The sequence below is a fragment of the Leuciscus leuciscus genome (assembly GCF_965113295.1).
Source record: "Leuciscus leuciscus genome assembly, chromosome: 12".
NCBI lineage: Eukaryota > Metazoa > Chordata > Actinopteri > Cypriniformes > Leuciscidae > Leuciscus > Leuciscus leuciscus.
In genome coordinates this window covers 4,588,130-4,613,289 of record NC_138736.1, presented here as the reverse complement: position 1 = coordinate 4,613,289, position 25,160 = coordinate 4,588,130, and the positions used below count along the sequence as shown (strand labels likewise).

At 39.7% G+C, this 25,160-nt stretch overlaps 1 protein-coding gene across 3 annotated transcripts; it reads left to right on the top strand.

Moving 5' to 3' along the window:
• Positions 1 to 556: 556 nt before the first annotated feature.
• ubp1 (upstream binding protein 1) lies at positions 557 to 25,027 on the top strand. Of its 3 annotated transcripts, none has more exons than XM_082185894.1 (16): positions 557 to 2,258; positions 8,315 to 8,466; positions 8,547 to 8,620; positions 9,605 to 9,710; positions 9,854 to 9,960; positions 13,293 to 13,445; positions 13,645 to 13,755; positions 14,862 to 14,975; positions 17,669 to 17,778; positions 17,857 to 17,911; positions 17,989 to 18,100; positions 18,569 to 18,659; positions 18,762 to 18,883; positions 20,982 to 21,124; positions 23,217 to 23,268; positions 23,367 to 25,027. In XM_082185894.1, the coding sequence occupies exons 1-16, from the start codon at positions 2,143 to 2,145 to the stop codon at positions 23,402 to 23,404; spliced, it is 1,656 nt and encodes a 551-aa protein (XP_082042020.1). In that variant the 5' UTR covers positions 557 to 2,142; the 3' UTR covers positions 23,405 to 25,027. The 3 variants fall into 3 exon arrangements, with proteins under 3 accessions (XP_082042020.1, XP_082042021.1, XP_082042022.1); XM_082185895.1 differs by having other exon boundaries at positions 17,857 to 17,923; positions 18,007 to 18,100; XM_082185896.1 differs by having other exon boundaries at positions 558 to 2,258; positions 18,007 to 18,100.
• The last annotated feature ends 133 nt before the right edge of the window (positions 25,028 to 25,160 follow it).

Sequence of the window (25,160 nt, the reverse complement as noted above, 5' to 3'; positions counted from 1 at the left end):
TTTATTTGTATAAAAAAAAATTTATATATATCAACTTGATTGAATGGGCTTTTTAAAGAATTTTTTTTTTTTTCATTGGTTGATATTATTATTAGTATTATTAATATTTCTTTCTTTTTTTGAAAAGTCTTATGCTCACACATGCTGTTTTTATTTGATCAAAATACAGTAAAAACAGGACAATTGTGAAATATTACAATTTCACAAACTCTTTTCTATTTGAATATATTTTCTTGGTTAAATTTCAAAGAATATACAATGAATTTATCATATAAAGTGTTATTACTATATGAAGAGTTCAGATGCAAAAGCCTCTAAGTGCCATCTGAAATTTTCTTCTAGAATGATCATTTTTATCAAGCTCGTATATTTAAGTTCAGTAATTTCACTTAAATGGCAATGAAAATTACCTATTAATTGTCATTTAGGTGAAATTACTGAACTTAAATATACAAGCTTGATAAAAATGATCATTCTAGAAGAAAATTTCAGATGGCACTTAGAGGCTTTTGCATCTGAACTCTTCATATATATATACATTTATATAAGTTTATAGGCCTGTGTGCCTTCCTGTTCAGACCACCACCACAAAAGCATCAGCTTGTCTTACAAGTTAGTCATACATTTGTTTTCTTTAAGATGTTTTTAAGTCAGTTACATAATGTATATTGGTCTAATTTGATACCGAAAAGACAGACTGATTAACCGTAGCGAACTGCACTGGTTTTTAACTAGTTATTAAAAAGATAGTTCACCCAAAAATGAGTATGCTGTCATTTACTCACCATAACCTGTATGAGCAAGAAGATATTTTGAAGAATGATGGTAACCAGACAGTTGACTATACATGACTTCCATAGTATAAAAAATAAATAAAAAAAACCTATGGAAGTCAATGGTGCCCCACAACTGTTTGGTTACTGACATTTTTCATAATATCTACTTTTGTGTTCAGCAGAGGAAATTCATACAGGTTTGGAAAAACTTAATATAATTTTCATTTTTGGGTGAACTATCCCTTTAAGACAGCCTTAACGTTATGGTTATGCTTTATGTTTATGCAACTGTTATGTTTATGCAACTGGCCCCTGGTAGGAGCTGAATATATCACGCAAAAATATATAATAATTATATTTGATCTCTAGTAAGCAAGCAGCAATCTGTCTATATCTATATTTTCTGTTATTTTACAGCCATGCTGATATGGATCCCAGTTTTGAACTTAAATGTGTAAATTACTCATTGATCAAAAAAAGCTAGATCCTATAATAATAATAAATAATTTAATAAATACAACTAATCTAATATGCTACAGGTTTGCATTTCTTCCACCAGGTGACGTGTCGTTTAATTTATTCGCTGCAAGTGAAAGGTTAAATTTTGTTTGGGAGCTGTAGGCTGTATCGGAGCCCTAGCCAGGGAGACGATGACGACAGAAGTCGGAAGCCGATTGGCTGAGCGCGTCTCGCAGAGGACTGTGATTGGCTGTCAGATTCCTGACCCGGATCCCTGCTGCGGCTGAAGCGAATCAAGCGATCTCGCGTTTGAATGGTGGCAGACGGAGGGCCGTGTTGATGTGTCGTGATCTTTGGCCTCTTCCGAAAGATCAAACCTCGGGGTCAGCAGCAGCACGATGAAATTACGGGAGCGCTTTCGGAGGACAGCGAGTGTAAAAACACCGTGCTGCGTTTAGGATTAACGTTAGGTGAGCGCGCGCGCGAGCTCTGCCAGCCCAACGGACATTGCGTGTGAATGCGGTGACAGTCAACAGCGTCCTCCCACCCTGCTTTATATAATGGAAGATCGCATACAGATATGATGTGTTGATGCAAACGGGATAACATACGGGAGCTGGAAACGGATCATACGGTGTTGAGTCGATTCGCGACGCCTCAGCTCATCCCGAGACTGTTATTTCTCGCCTCTGTTACTGTGAAACTGAAGCAATGGCGAGGTACACGGCAGTCAGGGCTAGAGCCGTTTGCCCTGCTTTCAACAGCTAGCCTTCCGCGGGTGGCCACCTAACCGACTCTAGTGGGACTAGCCGACTCTGCGGCAACGCGAGCCCCGCGCAGGTGCTGTGTGTACGAGGTGAAGCTGGCGGCGCTCCGGTTAGAGTCGGAGGAGAAGGATCTGGGCGCCATGGCGTGGGTGCTGAAGATGGACGATGCGACCATCGAGTCTGGGCTTGTGCACGACTTCGATGCCAGTTTGTCTGGCATCGGCCAGGAGCTCGGAGCTGGCGCGTACAGCATGAGGTTAGAGCATCATCAAACCGATCAGCAGCTTTCCAAGAGTCCTTAAGCCGGGGGTCGATGCACATATGACGGCGAGCTAGTTGGCTAGCTGTCTTGTCCTCAATGTTTATGTTGCAAACCTCGGGATTCCAACCGGGTTGTGTTCAGAGGTTGCAGAGTTCATACCCTTATTCATCAAATGGCAATTCGCGAGATTGTTTTTGTCATCTGGTGTATTAAATATGCCTATATATACATATAAGAGAGTGGCTATAGCTAGCTCAAAACAATAGACAACGAGTTGCATCCGAATGCTGTCTGACCATCTTGAGAGCTAACTAGACGTGATATTTGTTTCAAACTGGTTGTAGAGTATTAATAAATATCCTCCGAGTAGCCATAACGTGGTTGTGCTGAAACGACAACAAGCGCGGTGGAAGTAAGTGTTACTTCCTGGAACAGGGTGTTCTTTGAGCTCTGTTCTGAGATATGAAATGAACCGCTAAAATGTGTAATTAGTTTAACGTTAATTCCTTCCCTTGTGGTGTTTAAAGAGCGTTAAAACGTTTAGTGAATCGCACGTTAACTGGTTAAAGAAATTGAGGCGACCGTTGAACTCCGTTACATCATGATACTGCATAGAAAGCAAACGGTTAATGATTACGTAATTGAACAGCTATGGATACTCTAAAACAGTTGATACAATATTTAGGATGAAGGTCATATCCTCGAGATAGTCTGTCTCTGTCAGCATTTTTGCTATGTGACTTCAGCATGAGGAAATGTGTAATTTTCCTGTGGATCAATTATTCATATCCCAGTTGCATATGGAAAGACAGAGTAAGCATTAACATGTAAATATCATCGCTCAGTGCCAGCACAAGGCAACAACACTGGCCTAACCAATGGCATGAGTTTGGGGGCGGGGCTATTTGTTTGACTGGCCAATGGCATATGGTGGTTGAGGAAACCTGTTTGAAGAAAATCATTATAGTGATAATGTTCAATTTGTAGTCGCTAAATAATAAGTAAAGCTGCTATTCTAAGGACACGTTTACATGAGAACAATGTACTAAAAACCGAAGCTTTGTTCTCATTCAGCCGACAATGTTGTGAAAATGATCCCTGTTCATGATTCTGCGGAAACGATTAAAAAAAATCTACATTATTCATGCCAGGCCAGTAGTTTGCGCTGTCACTTTGTAAAGAAAAAACTACGTGGCAATAGATTGAACACATGCGCGTGATGTCACCGTTTTCACAAATTCTTGTTTTTGTAGTTTACACAGAGACAGTTGCGGTATTGTTTTCAAAAGCTTGGAAAACCTGTTTTCAGAAGTTTGTGGTTTCAGGCCGCCTAAAATTCTGCTGTAGTGTAAATGAACCGCCAAAACGCATTAAAAGTTTTCAGTTTTAGTTTGAAAACTCTGTTGTGTAAACGAACCATAAATAACTAAAGAGAATTCCTGAGGGAACCTATAGACCTCATGTAGCTCCGCCCCTTGAATGAATGTATGAATGAACCCCCTCATCTTAAAATCTTCCCGGTCTGCTGACATATGTTATGATATCTGCTTCAAACATTACAATGAAAGCTCATGATAACTTTCGTTAACTCTACAGTAAGTAAATCCACTTCACCAGCTAATTACTCTTAGACAGTGATGTTTCTCTGGCGCGTAAAAATCCAATAAATTCTCCAAAGTGGAATTAATTTTAAACAATAGCTTATGAAACGTTAAAGGCGGACCTACTGTGAGATACGAGGCTGTTAATCAGTGTTATAGACCATGCTTTTGTTGAAGCCATCAGGCTGCATTATTTCAACTTTTTAAAATAATTGTTTAACAACATTACCCATGATTCTGCAAAGAAATTGCCACCAATCAAATCATGGCAAAAGGACACTCCAATGAACCAGTCCATTGGTTACCAATAAAAAATAAAATGTACTGTTCACATATATATATATTTATTTATTTATTTATATATATATATATATATATATATATATATATATATATATATATATATATATATATAATTATATATAATATCCATTCAATTTTGTCATTTGCAGTGCTTCATAGGATTGTAGATCTTTGGATTGTAGATCCATAGGATTGTAGATCTTTCTTTCCTCTGCACACACTGACTTTTTGGGACTTCAGCTTATTCACCGTATCCCCCCAGAGTTAGATAAGTCCATACATACCCTTCTCATCTCCGTGCGTGCCGTAACTCTGTCTGACGCACCCACCGCTAGCCTAGCTTAGCACAAAGACTGGAGGTAAATGGCTCCAGCTAGCATACTGCTCCCAATAAGTGCAAAATAACGCCAACATTTCCCTATTACATGTTGTGATTTGTATAGTCAGAGCGTGTACAAATAACAAGGTCATATGAGACACAGCCATCCTCTAACCGTATACATACTGGGAACTATATTCTCAGAAGGCGAAGCACTGCTACTTGGGCGGAGTGATTTTTTTTTTTTTTTTTTTTTGCTTAGAAATCACATGGTTCACTTTCACTGTCTGACGATTTTTTTTATTTATTTTTTATAATACAGATTGGAAAATATCCCATTATTAAATGTCTTTTAATCTTGTATTTTTCTGTGTGTTATTGTTTCTGGCATTCAGTTGACATCATTGTGCTAAAAAATAATGTATAGATATGCATTGTTTTTCCCATGAATTAATGGTGCTTCGGCATCCACAGTTTTGGAAGTGGCATACGTCAGTTTCATCGGGGTATTAATGATCATTTTGGAGCACATTTAATCTGTAGCTTTTCCCAAATCACTAGAGTCTCTCGCTATTCCCAGTTGGCCATGAGGAGTTTGAAAAAAACGCGGCCATTGCGTGTTAGGAATACACATGCGCCTGAGGTCCGGTTCCATGGAACCGTGTGTCTGGGATGTGGCAGCCTTCTGGAGGTTGTGGTGGAAAGAGCAACATCAGCATTTTTCCCTGGAGCGCTCCGTTATTCTGCGAGTGTGTGAAGCCCTCAGTGCGAGTCGAGAGTGTGTATGGTCAGTGGTGGAGGTTTGTCGGGTGTTGGTGGGAGCGCTGTAGTGTGAGACTGAAGGAAGAAGCTGTTCACATGCTCTCTCTCCCCCTGTCGTGTCAGGTTTCTTCACCCTGCAGTTTTGCAGTTGACACACACACAGTGCTCTGTTGGCGTTCGAGTCGACCAGACAGTGTTAATGGTAGTCGAGGCAAAACCTGTCAACAGACTTAAAGGTTTAAACCTACTCAATAAAATCACCTTTTTGCATTCGTTAGATCATTTAAAATGATTCTATGACATACATCTTTAAAAGCAAGTAGAAACATTTAGTTTCTGATTTAATGAGGTCATGAAAGCTGCATGCACAATTCTAAAAGTATGACCAAAATAAGTTTTGAATGAACTATAGCGTTATCAATTGAACTATTAGGAAATATGCACAGGAATGTTACTTGCAGATATTGCTGCGTTTTCATTGAACAGGGGTCGGATGAGTTTAATATCCATGTAGATGTGCTTCTGATTTTTCCAGTTTGTGTGTAAGTCAGTGCAGTGACAGGGTGCTAATGTGATGTTTTCGTGCTGAGGTGAATGAGGGTGTGAGATGCTGATTATCTGTCTTGCGATCATGTGGAATGAGCAGCTGTGGAACGGAATGTTACAGTGGAGCCGCTCATGTTTCAGAAAACACTTGCAGATCCAGCGGGCCGCACTGTGGCGAACGTCACGTCATGTCAAGCCGACTGACTCAGCGTCTTTAGCTGTCGCTGCTCCGGCCTGAGCCCGCCTGTGCATGTGCCAGAGAAGATTTTGAGCACAGAGTCATGGCAGTATTTATTAACCCCCTGATAGCAGAGTAAATATTGTGTAAAATAATAATTCTTTATTGTTAAAGTGCCTTAATTATGCTTTTTTTTGGATATTAGGGTGTAATCTGGCTGTTTGTGAATGTAAAAGATCTGCAAAGTTTTAATCAAAGTGCATGACAAATAAAGTTAATTTCTTCTAAAAGAAATAATTGTTTCTGATTTGCCGAGACGAGTTGTCATCAAGTGTTACAAAACTAACAAATTTGCATAATGCCAGCCTATGGTCTTCATTGGCTGCTCGTGAACAGTGTTTACTTTGCCCCGCCCTCAAACACTTTAGTTGTAGCTGAGACTGGAAGAGTTTGGTTCATATTGTCAACGTGATGAGAAGACGCTGTTTTTCCTGCAAATCCACTTTAATGCTCTTCCAAAGGAGGAACTCGTGCTGGAATTGATACGGAAAACCAACGCTATCATTCCTGTTGTATCATATCACTGTGTGACGAGCACTGAGGAAGCTTCCGGAGCTGAAATTCAGATGTAGCAATAGTCCCTCCGCTTCCGGCTCATGGGACCTTATTTCGGAAAAAATGTGCATGGTAGTCAATGGCGAGAGACAACTTATCTTTTTATTCCGTCTGAACTGTGCCCTGAATTACACATATGATGTTTGTCATTTTAAAAGATAATTATGAAAGTCGCAGTTTGTCATAAAACAGAAGAGTAACATTTAGTTTTATGTGAAAATCGCTCAATGAACTACATCTCTCGTCTCGCACTATGTCCGTATGTGTGCAGTCTGGTACAAAACACTCAGGCATGACGGCGTAACGTTATGATTATAACTTAAGTCTTATAACGTAAGACTATAGAAAGAATGACAGACGTTAGCTTCAGTAAAGTTAGCTTCATTCATTGAGAGAAAAGGTATGACGTCACATGTGCGCCTTTTGGGTTTGTAGTCTTTGTAATTACGTATTTTCACAGTCTTATACCTCAACAGTTTTACATCAAACTGCGACTTTCTTGACTTTCATAATTATCTTTTAAATTGACAAACATCATTATGTGTAATTCAGGGCACAATTCAAACGAGATCAAAATATTTGTTGTCTCTCGCCATTGACTACCATACAATATTTTTCCGAAATAAGGTCTCATTGTGGTCCACCGGAAGGGGAGGGACTTAGGCTCTCTATAGGCATTTTGTTTCTGACACACACTGTAAGCGGTCGACCAATCACAACAGACTGGCCCGTCTGACCAATCAGAGCCGAGCATGCGGGGTTTAGAGAGACTGAATCTTCGAATGAACCGTTTTCAGACTCTTTGAGAGAAATGAGGTGAAGTGCAATGTATATTATGAGAAAATTAAAGTGTTTTTGACTTTGGCTTGTTGTCATTTCAGCATTTCGTTCAGGATGCCTATTAATACTCTACAACCAGTACATCCAAAACAAAATTAGGAACCTTTAAATAGCATAATACGAGCACTTTAATTGTTATTAATTTCGTGACACACAGTCTTGGGGTCTTTACGATTTTTTTATGGTTTTGAGTGAAGTTTCTTCTCTTATGCTCACCAAGGCTGCATGCATTTAATCAAAAATACAGTAAAAACAGCAATATTGTGGAATATTATTATTATTACCATTTAAAATAACTATTTTCTATTGTAATACATTTTAAAATGTAATTTATTCCTGTGATCAAAGCTGAATTTTCAGCATCATTACTCCAGTCTTCAGTGTCACATGATCCTTCAGAAATCATTCTAATATGATGATTTGATGCTCAAGAAACATTTCTGATTATTATCAATGTTGGAAACCGTTGTGCTGCTTAATATTTATGTTTAAACGTGATCCTTTTTTCATTATTCTTTGAACAGCATTTAAATATACAATATGTTACACGTCTTTACTGTCATTTTTGTCGCATTAATGCATCCTTGCTGAATAAAAGTAGATTATTCAGTTTATTTTAAATTGTACTGACCCCAGACTTTTTAACAGTAGTGCATTAATATATGTGTGTAAAACCAGAGTAGTTTGATAAGAACATTTGCTCTCTGTTTGTGGTTCAGAAGTGTGAACGAACGATCATGTGTTGTGTGGTTTCTAAAGCGCTATAGGTGAAAGCGTGCTCCTATATACCTGTTTCCATTCTGACTGAAGAGGGTCTGTGGTCCTAACAACATAATTCACAGTTTCATAACTTCTGTTTCTCTGTGTGTCTGTCTTTGTTTCTCAGTGATGTGTTGGCTCTGCCCATCTTTAAGCAGGAAGATGTTAGCGTTCCCGTGGAGTCTGACACCAAGAATCCTCCGTTTCAGTATGTGCTGTGTGCCGCCACCTCTCCGGCTGTGAAGCTTCACGAGGAGACGCTCACCTACCTGAACCAAGGCATGTCGTTTTCTTTCTCTATCCCCCTGCAAGAACACACAGAGGAGGTTTTCAATAACACACTCTCCCCTCCCATCCAGGCCAGTCTTACGAGATCCGAATGCTTGATAACAGGAAGATAGGGGAGATGCCTGAACTCAACAAGACTGTGAAGGTGAGAGATCATGTGTGTTTTGTCAGTGCTGTGCGCCTGAGGTTTTGTGTGGTGTGGCGTCTCCTGCACCTGTGAATCTACAGCGCTTGTGGTTAAATAAATAATCGCTGTCGGGCGGAAACCTGGCCAAAACGTATGCTTTTCAGGAAATGGAAAAAGCACAGTATTTTTGCAAATAATTAAACACTGTGTTGTCAAAGTTGATATTGTGGCTTTAGAAATGATCAGAAACTTGCACGTGTCGTTGTATTATTAACATTTCACCGAAATCAAGCTCAAATGGAGAGATATTTGGTTTCCTGCACTCTGCCAGCTGCAAGATCAAAGTCTTTAAGGTGACGTCGCATGCATGCAAGCATGCATCAAATGCAAGGAAATGTATATTGGATATTCAGCATCATTACTCCAGTCTTCAGTGTCACATGATCCTTCAGAAATCATTCTAATATGCTGATTTGATGCTCAAGAATGCTGATTTGATGCTTATTATCAATGTTGAAAGTTCAAAAGAACACCATTTAGTTGAAATGGAAATCTGTTGTAACATAAATGTCTTTACTGTCAATTTTTAAACAATTTATGCATGAATTTACGCAGTTGATGCATGAATGCTGAAAAAAATATTAGTTTCTTTCAAAGCCGCAATCTTACTCACCCCAAACATTTGAACAGTAAATAGACGATATTTATTTTGCGTTATCTTTGCTCGCCGTGTACAGAAACAAATGTACAGCATGACCAATCTAATCTGAATCACGAACAAATTACTCTTTTTAATGAATCGCATCACAAATTAATGTTTTGAATCATCCTTCACTCAATTGACCAAGTCTTGCTGTATTTTTAAAAGCTCACAACTCAAGTTGTGCCGTGGTGCAGTAGATTGAGCGGTGCAGGAAGGACTGGTGTGGTATGGCTCTTCAAGAGTGCTGCTTGTCCTGATGGTTTTGTGTTTGTGTGTGTTTGGTTTGGGGTGAATTATAGAGTTTAGTTAGGGTGGTTTTCCATGACCGAAGGCTTCAGTACATGGAGCACCAGCAGCTGGAGGGCTGGAAATGGAATCGGCCTGGCGACCGCCTCCTCGACATCGGTGAGAGCTTGTTGTGTGATTACATTAGTTTGCCGTCATCATTTTATTCAATCCTTTTTTGTTTTGTTTCAGGATAAGCGTTTCAAAGCAGCATAAAGCCTCAGGAGAGGGAGTTTTTACTGTGCGTCATGTGTCTGTTACAGATATCCCCATGTCAGTTGGCATCACCGAGCCCAACACACACACGTCACAGCTAAACGCAGCAGAGTTCCTGTGGGATCTTTCCAAACGAGCCTCCGTGTTTGTGCAGGTACACCACAAGCACACGCAAGAGTTCAAACACTCATGTCATGTGGTTTAAAGGTTAAAGTCAGCATTAAACGGAAGTTGCGATAGTCTTTTCTTCGCCATTGTGACACACATCTGAATGAAATGGCTTCTTGAATAACACAAATGTAGGGAGGGACTTGATTTTGTCGGGGCTGCCGGAATAACGTCAAAACCCAGAAGACTGGTTCTCTCGAGGGTTTTATAATGGGGTTTTTCAATTTATGATTAAAATTAAGGCCTGTGGTAGAGCTGCACGGTTAATCGTTAAAAGATCATGATCTCGGTTCAAACACCCATGCAATCTTATTCCTAAATGACAACAATTCGGCTTTGTCTATTAAACCTTTGACAAGTACGATCACAGCGATCGTTCAGATCTGTGTTCTGACCCAGAGAGAGCAGTTGTCATGTATAGATATGAAACAGATTCACAAACAGTCTATTCAACCACACAGTATCACCATCAAATGATCACAGAAGTACTGGGATAAAAGTTTATAGTTCAGATACAAACATTGACTACGTTTACAAGCTGTTAAAATTCGGGTTAAGGTCACTATTTGGGTTTCTGAAACATTCGGAATAACCCGTTTACATGCGTGAGCAGAGAGAGTTACTCCTATATACATGGAATTTGTAATCAATTGGCAATATCCCGATGTAAACGGTGACGCACGGTTAGCGTCTGGACGTACGGACAACCTTAAGACGCAATATGCGTCATTTCCGATTCTTCTTCCTGTATCCAAAGACAACAACAACAGCAGCAGCACGCGGATAATGAATAGTTCGGGGCAGATAGCGATCCCCTTTGTTTGCGCTTTCCTCCTCGCTCCAAAAGTCTGGTGCTGTGCTGCGTCTCGCCATGTTTACCTCTACTTCTTGTTTACTTCCGGTATACTGCACGCGGGTTTTTGTATGCGCCGTCTCTACTCAAAAGACCAAGATTCCTTGCGAATAGAACATGCGCAGAACACAAATCAATGTTCCTTTTGATGGGGATATGCCGATACGCGTTTACATGACCAAATATTCGGGTTAGAAAAGGGGTACCCCAGGGATCATATCCGGGTTTTTGCCGGTGTTTACATGGCCGTGCGCGACCGGGTTATTGCTAATATCCCGGTTTTGAAGGGGTTATTGGCTGCATGTAAACGTAGTCATTGATGTCTACGGTAGTGAATAAAATAGAGTAAATTGACCCTTCGCTAAGCCCCGCCCTCCTTAGTTACTGTTGCTACGCCAGACAAGCTTTCGCGCCTGGCACGTCTATTACGCCGCCTTCACACTGGCAGTTGAAATCAGCTCCGTAATACGCAATACGCCCCCAGCGGACGTCGTACTACACCGTTGAAAAGCTTCGGAAGCGAGTAGAACAAAAATGGCGGAGAGATTAACGGTTGATTTTGTCAGTGTCAGAATGTACAATTCTGTATGATCTCTCTGATGAGGGTTATAGAGACATTAATCTGAAGGCTGCTGCGTGGAGGAAAGTTCCCCAGGACGTTGATATGTCAGGTCGGCTAAATGTGATATAGTGGTATATAGGGCTTTTAATTGTATTAACTGCCCTAATAACGTTAGAAAATCATGAAAATAAAAAAATGACATGACAACTTATCGTTATAAAATCATTATTTATTTTATTAAAAGTTGAGAATTCAGGTTTGTTTATCAGTACCATAGCAACGCTAACTTCCGCTGGAATTGTCGGATAGGAACCGTCCGTAGCCTTTCGCAAGAGTTCAATTTTTTTAACGCATCCGGATGACCGACGGACACGATTTTTTTCGCACCGCACTCGTTCGGACCCGGTTCGCACCCATTCGCATGCGGTCTGCGAATCTCCATAGGAAATGAATGACTTCCGGTCGTTTCGTAGCCGTATCGGAGCTGATTTCAACTGCCAGTGTGAAGGCGGCGTTACAGTATGAATGCACCGGTGTCAGACATTCCCAAGGAGATAATTAGTCATTTTTGGCGAACAGGTGAAATATCTGAGAGAGCAAGACAAAAGGGACTGCAGTATGCATTCGAGGAATATATCCACGACATATGCAACCGATTAGAGAATAATTTAATCAAAATTGAAGCTAAAGCCTATAGGTCCCAGCGCAAGCAGCAGCAGCCGCCTCGTACGCTGACCATTCAAATAGGAAACACACAAATTGAGGAACGGCTGTGTACATGCACAGCAGGGTGAGTGAAATTTGAAAATAATATAATAATTATAAATCAAACAGCGTATCCATAAATCTTGTAGAATAGACACAAGACATTAGTCTGACCACTTTGCAATGATAACTTTCTCCCGCTTATATTTTTAGCGCACCAGGCTACTGCTCACACGTTGTGGGGCAAACGTAACTTAGGTGTTTTTGTTAATCCTTTCATCCCGGCATTTCTCCCCTTGGGTTTTAGGTTTCGGGAAGGGAAAAAATTCCACCCCCCTGTCCAAACTTTTAGGATACCGGGTATCAGATTTGCACAACGCTTCGCCATGTTTCCCTCGCTCGAAAGCTTGCCAGACCTCCCGCGCCAAGTTACGGTTGCTAAGCCACGATTGGCCTGTGGCGAAGGCGAAGGGTCAATTTACCTTGACGCTTCAAGTATTGTATCGATCACATCGTTACGCCAGTAGGTGGCGACAAGAGACTCTTAAAAATGCATGTGTCATTGAATCATTCATTCAAGAGATTAGTTAAAAAAAATCCTGATTCATCCAGTAATGAAACAAGAGAAGTCTTTATGAGTGAGTCATTGAATCATTCATTAAACAGATTTTTTTTAAATAATTCAGACAAATTAAACATTTTAAATAGACTGCAGCAATAAAAAAAAAAAATCTGAACCTCTAGTGAATTACATTTCGTTTAGTTTTCTATTCAGACATTGATATCTAGACTGATAGGAATATTCAGTAATGTTGCCATCATATTCTGGACATTAAATGCTATTGGTTGAATATCCATTTACTGTCTACTTGATGATGCTTCTGTCTTTCTTATGCAAGATGCTCCTGTATAAGCACATAAATATGCAGTTAGACATTTACTGGTGCGTATTGCTTCAGGTCAATTTTAGTGCTTGCTGTCAAGATACCCACAGCTGTTTGGTGTAGCTAATGAATAGAACATGCCTGAAGCACAATCTCATTGGCCAGAAATTCTCTGTCACTCTCAAAAGAGCGATGCAGACGTCATCTGTGCAGAAATCGTGTAACGCATGCCAAGTGTAATCTCCAAACTGCTCCAGGAAGTGATCATGTGCTCCACGTTAATTATCTTCCATTCCTTCCTTCTCTCATTGAAGGTCCATTGCATCAGTACAGAGTTCACCCCGCGGAAACACGGCGGAGAGAAAGGAGTTCCGTTCCGGATCCAGATCGACACCTTTAAACAAAATGAAAGCGGAGAATACACTGAGCACCTGCACTCCGCCAGCTGCCAGATCAAAGTCTTTAAGGTGACGTCACATGCATGCAAGCATGCATCAAATGCAAGGAAATGTATATTTGGTTAAAGACCTCAGGTTTGAATTCATACCCCACTTATTTTTACTATACCGAATGCTTATGTTGTCAAAAAGCTTGTTTTGAATCATTTAATATGACATAAGTCTTCAGGATGCACTAAAGTGGTTCTCTTTGTCTTGCTGTAAACAGCCAAAGGGAGCAGACAGAAAACAAAAAACGGACCGAGAGAAGATGGAGAAAAGGACTCCGCAGGAGAAAGAGAAATATCAGCCCTCTTATGATACCACTATTCTGTCAGAGGCAAGAATATTTAAGTAACGTTTTGTTGGCTCGTTTGTTTTCCTACACAATGATCTTGGATTTTACTCTGGCACCGATTGGTGTGGATGCAGCTGCGCATAAAAGAAAGTGTTCGGCTCCTGATTGTAGAAAAGGACCTATTCATAGATGTATTTGTCACATGTGATTAATTTAGTCCGATAATGAGGGGTTGCTGAGATAAAGTGAATAGCATTTATCTGGTCATGTTACACCCAGCATGTGGAAGGAATCACCTTATGTCGAATTTAATATCAGAGGCCTAAAATAAGCTGAGTCTTCATCTCATGTCCAATAGGCTTGCAGCAGTAGTCGGTGTTACGCGGTGTACACCGATTACTCTATTTGCCCACCCCGGCACCACCACCACCACTGCCGTTTAGCTTTCTTCATAGAAATAAAAATCATTTAGTTGAGTTGGACAGTCGACACTACACTTCTGAAAGCGTGTGCTCTGCTCTATATACAGCACGAGCTGCAGGAGTCAGGTTTCACATGATGAGAGTAAGAAGAGATGACTGACAGCACGATGGACAGAGGATTTGGTGCGTAACAGATCCTGAGCGTAATTGACAAATATCTTATCTTGTAAAATGTGCGGTCATTACCGCCGCGCGATCGCCAATTCGTAGTCAAAACCGATTTCAATACCGCGCATATTAGCGGCTCTCTAATGCACGCAAATTACATACGATGACTCCACCCCCTGGTGTTATCACCAAGTGAATTTCCTCACTGTGACATCCCTAATGTCAAAGTACTTTAAATACTATTAAATACTAATACTAGTTTAAATACTATTGATTTATAGGATTTAAACTTTTTAGAGAAAGAATATATACCGCTTATTCCTCCTGTAACAAGCAAGAAGCAAATCACGGTTCATGGCTGTGACGCATTAATCGTCTGTTAAAAAGAAGAAGGGACGAGCCCTTTAATATGTTTTTCTTAAACTTCCTGTTTCGGTAGCAAGGACGCTAAAACACAAGTTTTTTAGGGGGGGGATTTAGTTTTAAAAAGACTTTGTGCTCCTTTAACTTGATTCAAATATACATGTGTTTGACTAATGTGTTCACTTGTGTGCGTAGACTCGATTGGAGCCTGTGATTGAGGAGGCAGTGGAACATGAGCTAAAGAAATCCAGCAAGCGGACACTTCCTGCAGACTGTGGAGATTCCATCGCCAAGAGCAAGAGAGGAAGTGTAAGCGCCCACTCTCCTCTTCTGTGTTCAGTTCACTCATTCCAGACCACAAACCTTTGTCCATATTTGTTTGTAGATCAGTCTCCTTCAGCAGTGCGTGTCGGTTCTGGGACTGCCCCTTAATAGTCGACCAAACATTAGTGGATAATATACTCCAAAAACTCCAATACCGCAGTACATAATGGACATGTGGTAATAGTGTCAGGCAAGAAATCCAAAGTGTAGGATCATATCGAGAGGGTAAAGGATGACCACAAAAAGGTGATGTGCAAACATTCGCCTATCATTCATCGACCTCAAGCATGGCTGACCATTTGAAACATATAGTTGCCTAACGTTAGCCACTTTACATGGCAGCTCACTCTGTTATCCTAGGGTGCGTCTCAGTCAGCTCCCTAGTTCACAGGTCAGGGCACTGATTAAGGAGTCGGCCATTTAAGAGCCGTCTCAATCGCAAAATCCTTCCAGTGCACTAAACGTCCCACAATGCACCGTGAAAACCAGAGAGCGTTGATGTTTACTATGTTCCCTTAACGAAAGTGCTAAAGCGCAAAACAAATCTTGTGAGCAAACTCAATACGCATCATGACACGATAGATGCTTCGGAAAAAAACAGGGTTTGTTCACACTTGTAGTTCAGTTCGCTTGGTTAGTTTTAGTCCTGGTCCGCTTAGCATTCACATTGCTATTTCTAACACCAAACCTAAAGATAATGACTCTAAAAAATCTGAACACACCCTTAATTATATTTCAGCATACATTGCTAGACAGGTACTAAATGCAATCACCTAGCTTACATTTTTTTAATTAATTTATGGCTGAAATGTTGCAGGTAATATCAAAAATCAAAGTATTTATTTATCATAATGTACTTTAAATAGCATTAAAAAATGACAGAAAAATATCTGTTCTGCTGTAGTGATGTCGTCACGGTGTATTCCTGTGAGTACACATGGACTGAGTACACACACACACACACACACACACACACACACACAGACGCCATGTAAACACGGTCTGTTTGCCGTCACTGATGATCATGTATACACAGATCTGTGTAGCGTTTGAGTGTATTGTGTGTTTAATATTCCGGGGCGTTGTTGTTGTGTATTATATCCTATATAATAAGTCTATGTGCAGTTACGTGGTTGTGTGACTTGCGTGTCTATGTACTGGTATATGAATCAACAAAAGCATATTTTGTATAATAACAGAATCATTTATCTTTTCATTACTAACAGAAATAATCACATCACCATTTTCAGCTGGTCCATATCGTTTATTGAGAACAGCGCCATAAATGTTACAAATACACTTAACATATATACCAAACTTGTGCTGTTAAAAAGCTGGTTATTGTGTATTATATCCTATATATTAAGTGTATTTGTATTGTTAAGTGTGTTTAACTAGTGTTTTCTGAGTCAAGTCTCCTTTCTGTTTTGTTTTTTTTGACACATTCATACTTTTTTTATGTGTGCACTTGAGCGCTTAATTTATATTTTAAAGGCTCAATGTTACATATAATCAGGGCTTGACATTAACTTTTTTGCTCACTAGCCAATGTGGCTAGTGGTTTTCCAAAGTTACTAGCCACACAGCATTTTTACTAGCCACATTTTTGTTTTTGTGAAATTACCTTTTAAAAGTCGACTATGGCGTGCTAAAATTTACTTGAACTAGATTTACAACCCTTTTAAATGTAAAACCACTGTACACACCCAAATCAAGACTACACAAAACAGGTCATTATCATTAGCTCTGATAAGGTTGTGTGTAAAGCTCCTTTTTTTTAAAATAAAACCATGTATTATATTACATATCGCCACATAGCTCCACCGGCATACACTGTGTGCATGTAATACTCATTAGGGCTGTCAAAATTGCTCAAAAATGATGTTCGAATATTCTCTCTAAAAAAAAACACATAGCCTATATTCGAACTATTCGAACATGGTTGCGCATTTTGTCAATGACTCGCATTACGTCAATAACAGGGCAAATTAATACAAAGAGACATAACTACTTGTATAGGTAGTTTATTTAAGTTTAAACACATTTGACAACGTACTACCTACACAAAAACAAGTAAATCAACTAATGGCCAAGACCGCAGACCTCACTCTCGCTCGCTCACTCGCAGGCACTCTTTCTCTCTCTCACCCTCACCCTCATCCTCATGCTGCGTTCACACCAAACGCGAATAGAGCGTCTGGCGCGAGTGTACGCGTTTACGCGCGTCTTGATGTCTTGCGGCGCGAAGGAGGCGTCACGCTCTCTGTGCATAACGGTTTAAATGAACAACAACAATAAGGAAATGTTGAGTGCTGATCAAGAGTTTTGTGCAAGCAATTTAAGGTCGCGACTCTTATATAGCAGGCTTCATTCAGTGATTGAAACAAATATTATTAACAATAATTGAAGTTTTTAGCCTATATAGAACCGACATTGGACGCTCCGAGCGAGCTGTGCTGTGGTAAACATGGAACTTTTCCTTGACATGAAATGGTAAATAATCAAACCAGTGGAAGCCTGCAGTGCATGAAACTGCTGTATCTAACCTACCTTATTCATGCAATATCTATTCAGTCATTACAGTAGCCTACACTTTAGTAATGTTTCTGTTTAACGTTAACGCTTCTTCCTGTTACCTGTCCCTGACTCCTCGCATATCTCTCCTTCTCCCACTGCAGTGTTCTCCATGGCCAGATAATGCATACGTCAACCCCATTACAGCAGCTACACCGACCTTCACCTCCAGCACAAACTCCTACAGCACTACTAGCAGCACAGTACCAGACAGGTGACGCTCATGAAGCATCTCTGAGTGTGCCATGAACCACAGCTATGCACTGTCTAATGCTTTTACCTTTGTTTTTAGCGAGTCATCTTCACCTAACCACCAAGGGGACGCTGGTAGCCCCGTGTCTGTGGAGGTTGGTATATGTGTATGTCAAATTTTTACTAACTTCACCTTAAGTTGCAATTGCACCTTTAAATGACAATAATTCAGTCTTTGAACTCTGTGCAGTCTCTGAGTGCCACGTCCTCTATACAAGACGCACAGAAGTGGCTCCTTAAGAACAGATTCAACTCATACACTCGCATTTTCACCCATTTCTCAGGTATTTACAAATGCACATGACCGGGTTTTAGTGCAAAAATTAAACTACACTAGGGCTGGGTAAAAATATCTGTTTCTGATTAATCTCAGTCTTCATTTGAATGATCCCGATATCAATTCTTAGTTGTGCTGATGAGCTGCTCATTTAAAAAAAAAAACATACAATGTATTGATTCACGAACAAATGACTCTTATGAACTGGTTCTTTTAATGAATGGTTCAAAAAGTGACCAGTTAGAATCAGTCTGAAACACTGGCCTGTATAAACTAGTCTCTTTCAAACGCAAGTAAAATGGACCATAGAAGAGAAATATAAAATCAGACTGAATCTAAATTTAGTGGCATAGAGAATTTCTGAATCAGAATGTAATCAGCTAGGAAATCTGTGTCGAGACCCAGCCCTAATAGACACACACCATTAAACTCAAAGTAGTCAATAATGAGACCAATTAGTGTTTTCCCGTCTTAGGTTCTGATCTACTGAAATTAACTCGTGAGGATTTAGTCCAAATTTGTGGTGCGGCCGATGGAATCAGACTCTACAATGCACTTAAAGCACGGTAGGATGGGAAAAAAAAGAGTGATGTTAAATATAACTGATGTGTTTTCTCATACTTCTGAAAGAGTGAACTGAAGAATTGTGTGTTTGTGTCCCTGTACAGAGCAGTGCGTCCCAGACTCACGGTCTACGTGTCCCTGGAGTCGTCTCTGAGCGAGAGCCCTCTGCTGGAGAAACGTGGCCGCAGCAAAAACGGCGAACACAGCAGTCCCGCATCCATACCTGGTATATGAATATCAATCGTGGAAACTTAACATACCACAGTCACTGAGCATCTATTGTTTTGCAACGACAAACATGCAGTGCAGCATCGCTCAGCAACACTGCATCGCTTTCTACAAACTACTATTATTGATGAACCCAAATGTTCACTTCTTTTTCCTGATGCACTAAAAACCACATGTTAAAGCATAAGCTGAATGACTACATCAAAATTCACAGGGTTTTACTTTCACATTGGTGACATAAAATGGCATTCATATTAATGAACCTTATTCTAATTATCACTGGAATTTGAGCATAATTATATTACAGTATTCAGACTGTTTGAACATTTTTGGACAGACTTGAGACCAACTGGCATTTTTTTATTTTTTTACTTAAGCAGCAAGGATGCATTAAATTACAAAAAAATCTAGATAAAAAATTAATTCTGTTCTTTTGAACTTTCTATTCATTAAAGAATCCTGAAAGAAAAAAGTCAGTTTCTACAAAAATTCAGTTTTCAATATTGATAATCAGAAATGTTTCATGAGCAGCAAATCAGCATATTAGAATGATTTCTGAAGGATCATGTGACACTGAAGACTGGAGTAATGATGCTGAAAATTCAGCTTTTGATCACAGGAATAAATTAAAATGGTAAAGTTATTTTAAATTCTAAAACTATTTCACAATATTACGGTTTTGCTGTATTTTGAATTAAATAAATGCATAATAAGCATAATCAGTGAACCGGTGAGCTTAAAAACTTTCATTAACATTTATAAATCTTACCATCCCCAAACTATTAAACAGCAGCTTATGAGATAAAGCCACTTTGAGAGAAAAAAAACACTATCTTCCTCATGCTGCCCTCCAAAACACAAAACCATAACAACCGTCATATGACCCAGCAAGCAACAATGTAAGGGATAATGTAGAGCGAGGCGGTTGTTATAGCGAATACATCCCCGACAGGCTGATCGGGACCCCGACGCGGAGCTTGAATCAGCCTGAAGGGGTTGTGTTCGCTATAACAACCGCCTCGCTCTACATTATCCCGCTTATTACATGGCTAGCCACCAAATAAATCAATAATTTGACACAAAATATTGATTTAAAAAGGAGTTTATTGATTTATAAACGATTGTATTGCTTCAGCTAAAGAAAATAGTCAAATAGTTAGAATCCTGCGTCCATAGCAACGCTCTGTTTTCCATGGCAACGGTATCAAGAAATAACACACCGCATTCTGCATTAGAATTCAACCAAGCCATGTAATATAAACGTATAATGGATTTTATAAAGCACTATATAAATAAATGTGAAACCACAACTCAAACCCGACACGGTTCTCTCTATAGCCACTTCTAATAACAGCCTGACGGAGCACAGATAGACCTCTCGGGTCAGAACCCACACTCATTTACCAAGAAAACAATCAGGTCACCGAAGTCTAAAAGTACGTTCACGTATGGTTGTGTTGGAAAAATACTTTTACTACTGCTTTATCACACATCGCATCACAGCCTAATGTAAAACTGGGTAAGACTTTATTTTACAGTGTCTTCGTTACACGGGACATGTACTTTCTATAGTAATAATAAGTTAATTATGCATTATTATAAGCAACCAAACCCTACTCTGTAACACTTTATACCATGGTCTGGGTGAATACTCGATTCTGATTGGCTGCAGGGTGTCCATTAAAAAGTGATAGAGGACACCTAGTAAAGGAGTTCTGGTGAAACTGACTGTTTACCATTCGAAACTGTTCATTAACCCTTACTTATTTTAGTGTTCTTGTGACACGTTACATAGAGTGAATTATGCATAATTACATGCAACTAACCCTAAAACACACCCTAATTTTAACCCTTACATGTTGTTAATAAATATTACTCGGTACTTAAATGTAAAATTACACTATAACAAGGACACCTTAAAATAAAGTGTTAACTAAAATTATTAATCCTGTTTGTCTTTGATGAATTAGGTCAAACTCTTCCCGTATGCTTTTGGTTCTGCACATGTAATGTGTTTTAATTTAGGTTTTATCCTGTGAAATGTTCAATCCTCTCGATTGGTCTCGTTTTAAAGTGTGTCTTGTGTTTATGTTTAGTTTACCATGCTCTTTACCTTGAGGAGATGACCGCTTGTGAGCTAACTAAGAAAATCTCCAGTGTCTTGGCGCTGCCGATGGTCCACATCAACCAAGTCTACAAACAGGGGCCCACAGGGATACACATACTACTCAGTGACCAGGTAAACAGACCAGAAACAATCTCTTCTCTCGCCCTGTTATCAGGTGACGCGTGTAAGTTGGCCAACCATGGCTGCTCATTTGAATAATGTTTTGCATCATGCCACAGATAAAACACACTCCATTGTGGACTTTTTTATGCTGTTATCATTTGCCATGAATGGGATATGTCGGTGAGAAACATCATGTGACTGATTTGTCTAATGAATGGTAACATCATGTACTGTTAAAACAGACTGAAGCCACATAAATTGATTGTGATGCATATGTGAAATATTATTACAAGTTTACTATTTGAATATATTTTAAGATGTAATTTATTCCTTTGATCAAGCTCTCCAGTCTTCAGTGTCACATGATCCTTCAGAAATCATTCTAATATGATGATTTGCTGCTCAAGAAACATTTCTGATTATCAATGTTGAAAACAGTTTTGCTGCTTCATATTTCTGTGGGAACCATGATACATTTTTTGAGGATTATTTAGTGAATATAAAGTTCAAAAGAACAGCATTTATTTGAAATGGTAATCTTTTGTAACATTATAAATGCCTTTACTGACACATTTGATCAAGTTAATGTGTTCTTGCTGAATAAAAGTATTAATTTCTTTCAAGAAAAAAATCCTAGTGATCCCAAACTTTTGAACGGTAGTGTACGTCGTACATTTTTAAAAAAAATTTTTACTAAACCAATGTCAGCTGTTAACAGGGTTCCCACGGGTCCTTGAAATCCTTGAAAGTTTGTGAATCTGAAAAAAAAAAATTCAAGGCCCTGGAAAGTTTTTGAAAACAAACATACATAGATACAGGTCCTTGAAAGTGATTGAATTTATTTTGTGCGGGAAGTTTTCTGGAAAAAAATCCATATTATTCCCTAAAGTCCACTAATGTGTTATTTCGCCAACACTTTGTGGCCTATGCATACTAGCTTGCTTGATTTACGTTAGTTACGCGCATTTTCGCGTTACGTTAAAGGAGAACTCCGGTCAATTTGAACATTGAGCTCATTTTTTTTGTCAATTTGGAGTGCTGTCAGTACAGAGAACAACGACAAAAATCGGTGTTGCCTACACCGTGTTATCCTCTTTTTAAAATTTGCACCCTGTTGACTTCAATGGGGCAAGTTTTAAACCTGCTTTTAGCCTCTTAACATCCTTGATGTGTCATTACAAGTGCCCAGCCATTGTGAGTGATTCCTTCAGAGTGAACGCGGTGAATCTGACTGCATTAGATATGAAAGATATGAATAAAAATGATGTTAATTCAGCCAGCGCACATACCTGTATTTTCTTCCTGTTTTCGGTCGAAGTCCACAGTAGTGGATTGTCGAGTTCACGCGCGTGATCATAGATACTAAACCTATGCGCGTGAACTCAACAACAGGGTGCAAATTTTAAAAAGAGGATAACGCGGTGTAGGCAACACCGATTTTTGAGTTCTCCTTTAAGTGTTTCCCGTTAAGTGCTTTCGCACCAAACTACAACGATGGTAACTCAACGTTTCATGCAAAAGTTCATATCAGATCATTTTAGAATACAGTATTGGATGTACCGAATATTCTTCAATTTTATGCAAATCAGAAATACGACAAATAGAATATCTGCTCTCCGTCATATGGCCAAAAGTTTTTTTGCATAGTTGTGTTTGACACAAAAAAAACTGTAACAATGTATCTTACAAGGTAACACGATTGCTCTCACTTGAAATGTGTCCCCACATTAAGTCCTTGAATTTGAGGATATATTTGACCTGGAAAGTTCTTGAAAGGTCCTTGAATTTGAAGTTAACCAAGGTGTGGGAACCCTGTGCTAACATTGACAGCTACTGGTTTTATGTTTTAATATAAAAGTAATTATTATAGCAATAATGATATCGACTATATTGTTTGAACAAACCGATGTAATTTAATCACTTTTCAAAATCAGTCAGTTCTGAAGATCAGGTTTGGAAAAACAAATCAGATGACCAGCATGAACAAGACCTTCGTAACTCAAATATGTCCTAATATATATGATCCTCCTTTCTCTTTCTCTTTCTCTCTCTCTCTCTCTCTCTCTCTCTCTCTCTCTCTCTCTCTCTCTCTCTCTCACAGATGGTTTATAACTTCCTTGATGAGAGCAGTTTCATTGTCAGCACAATACAAGGTGAAACATTTTCCCATAACACCAAAAACATTTACAAATAAAACCTCTCTATGCTTCTCCCGTTCTCTACATCATCTCTCTGACCGTTTCTTCCTCAGATGACACCAGTGATGGATTTCACCTCGTCCTGAAGTAGATCTGCCGTACGTTAAGCAGAGAGTCTTCATACTCTGACATCACGAGGCTTCATACTGCCGCTCTCGAGCATTGAGCGAGTCCCCTCCATCCTCCTCTCTCTTCCTTTCCTCATCTCTCTCTCTCTCTCGTTCTTCACGTCTCGGACGTCGGAGAGATCGCCGGGGTTGGACGGGGCCTCCTAAAACTGTTAGAATCTGACTTCAGTGTGTACATTGTTTCATATTGAAAACACTTAAACTGATGCCAGTGTGTGCAAGCGGTGGGCTTTTAAGTGTGCGTGCGAGTGGGTTTTTAAAGGTTGAATCGGGAGGGGATGGAGGTGAGCGGAAACTGCAAGGAAGTGGAGGAGAATTGTGACCACTTTTACTTAAACCGGTGGAAGAATCCGAGCATCCGGCGCCGATACGGCTGCGCTCAGACTGTCCTCACGTGCAGTGCTTACCCGAGTCTGTTGGCCTTTTGTCTGTGAGTCGTCAAGCGTTTCGCGGCCTGGCCTGCAGACGCCATCGCAAACCCCTCGGTTAGATAGTGACGACCTCTCTTTCAAATGTGGGGAACCGCGTCCTGACTTCGGCATGCGCAGGACGTCTTTGTGTCTTGTCTATATGGATGAAATAATTCCTTGAGTTCGAGTACTAACATGAGGTTATGAGAAGTTTTAGGCTGTGTCCTTCTCTCGTCAGTGCTGATATCCTTTTCCAATTCCTCTCTCAAGACCAATCGTTTCCGGGTGCCATCATTTCTTCTGTTGACTATATTCGGTTAGTTTCTTAACGTTTACTTTGTGCTTAGCCAGATGAATTAAGTGTCAGCTAGTTCCACACGTTTAGAATTAATTAATGGGATTTTTAGGGTTTTTAGATTGATGGTTGTGCTTTATATTTTCTGTGCCTGGTAACTAACACTGCCCTTTATAGTAGCTCCCGGCACGGATTATAACACGATTATTGATGAACGAGCACAATCACAAGCCTCCATAAATTATGTTTTCCTTAATGCCTTTGCATTCTTTTAATTTGTACCTTTTTGGCCTAGAATATGATGTTGACTGGTGCTTTTCTCAATGCACTCATGGTTTACAGTCAGCTGCTCCAGTTAAACCAGCCAGCCTTTCTTTTCTTTTTCTTTTTCTTTTAAATCATTTTTTTCTTTCTTGAATAGAGACTGACTGTTGATCTCAGTAGTCATGTATCGGGCAGCTGTGCTTTTGGCATGTACTGTGCTTATGATTGCCACTTTATAGAGGAGCATGGTTATAAGAATGTTGACTCATTTTAATTCTCAAAAAATAAAAAAGGAATGGCCAAGTCTGCACTGAAACCGAAACCACAATAAAATGTCACGCCGTTTGATACCTTGCTGTCGTTGGATGCTCACTTAGACTTGTGGTGTACGTGTGACGTTTCCAGGTTGAACAAATGATCAAAGTGTGAACACACGGAGAGGTGCGTTGTTCTCTTCCTCAGATCAGATGCTGTGGATCATCGGACTGTCCTCTGTGTTTCCGTGATGATAATCATGGTGCCCTCTCGTCACTGTCTGTCTAAAGAAGCCTCTCTTCCATAGGGGTGCTGAGATGTACACAATTAATGCCTGTACCAAAATAAAAATAATTTTCATATATTGTCTCTGGAGTATTTACTGTAATCGGGAGTGAGAGGGTAATGATTTTGAAATTTAGTAGCTGTTTTATGGGCAAGAAGAAGAAATGAGTGGTAAATATAATCATTACTTAAAGGATATAACATGGGCTC

Coding starts and splice junctions, on each gene's coding strand:
- ubp1 (XM_082185894.1), top strand. CDS start 2,143: ATGGCGTGGGTGCTGAAGATGGACGATGCGACCATCGAGTCTGGGCTT. Junction 2,259..8,314: donor GCTGGCGCGTACAGCATGAG/GTTAGAGCATCA, acceptor TTTGTTTCTCAG/TGATGTGTTGGCTCTGCCCA. Junction 8,467..8,546: donor GCTCACCTACCTGAACCAAG/GCATGTCGTTTT, acceptor CCTCCCATCCAG/GCCAGTCTTACGAGATCCGA.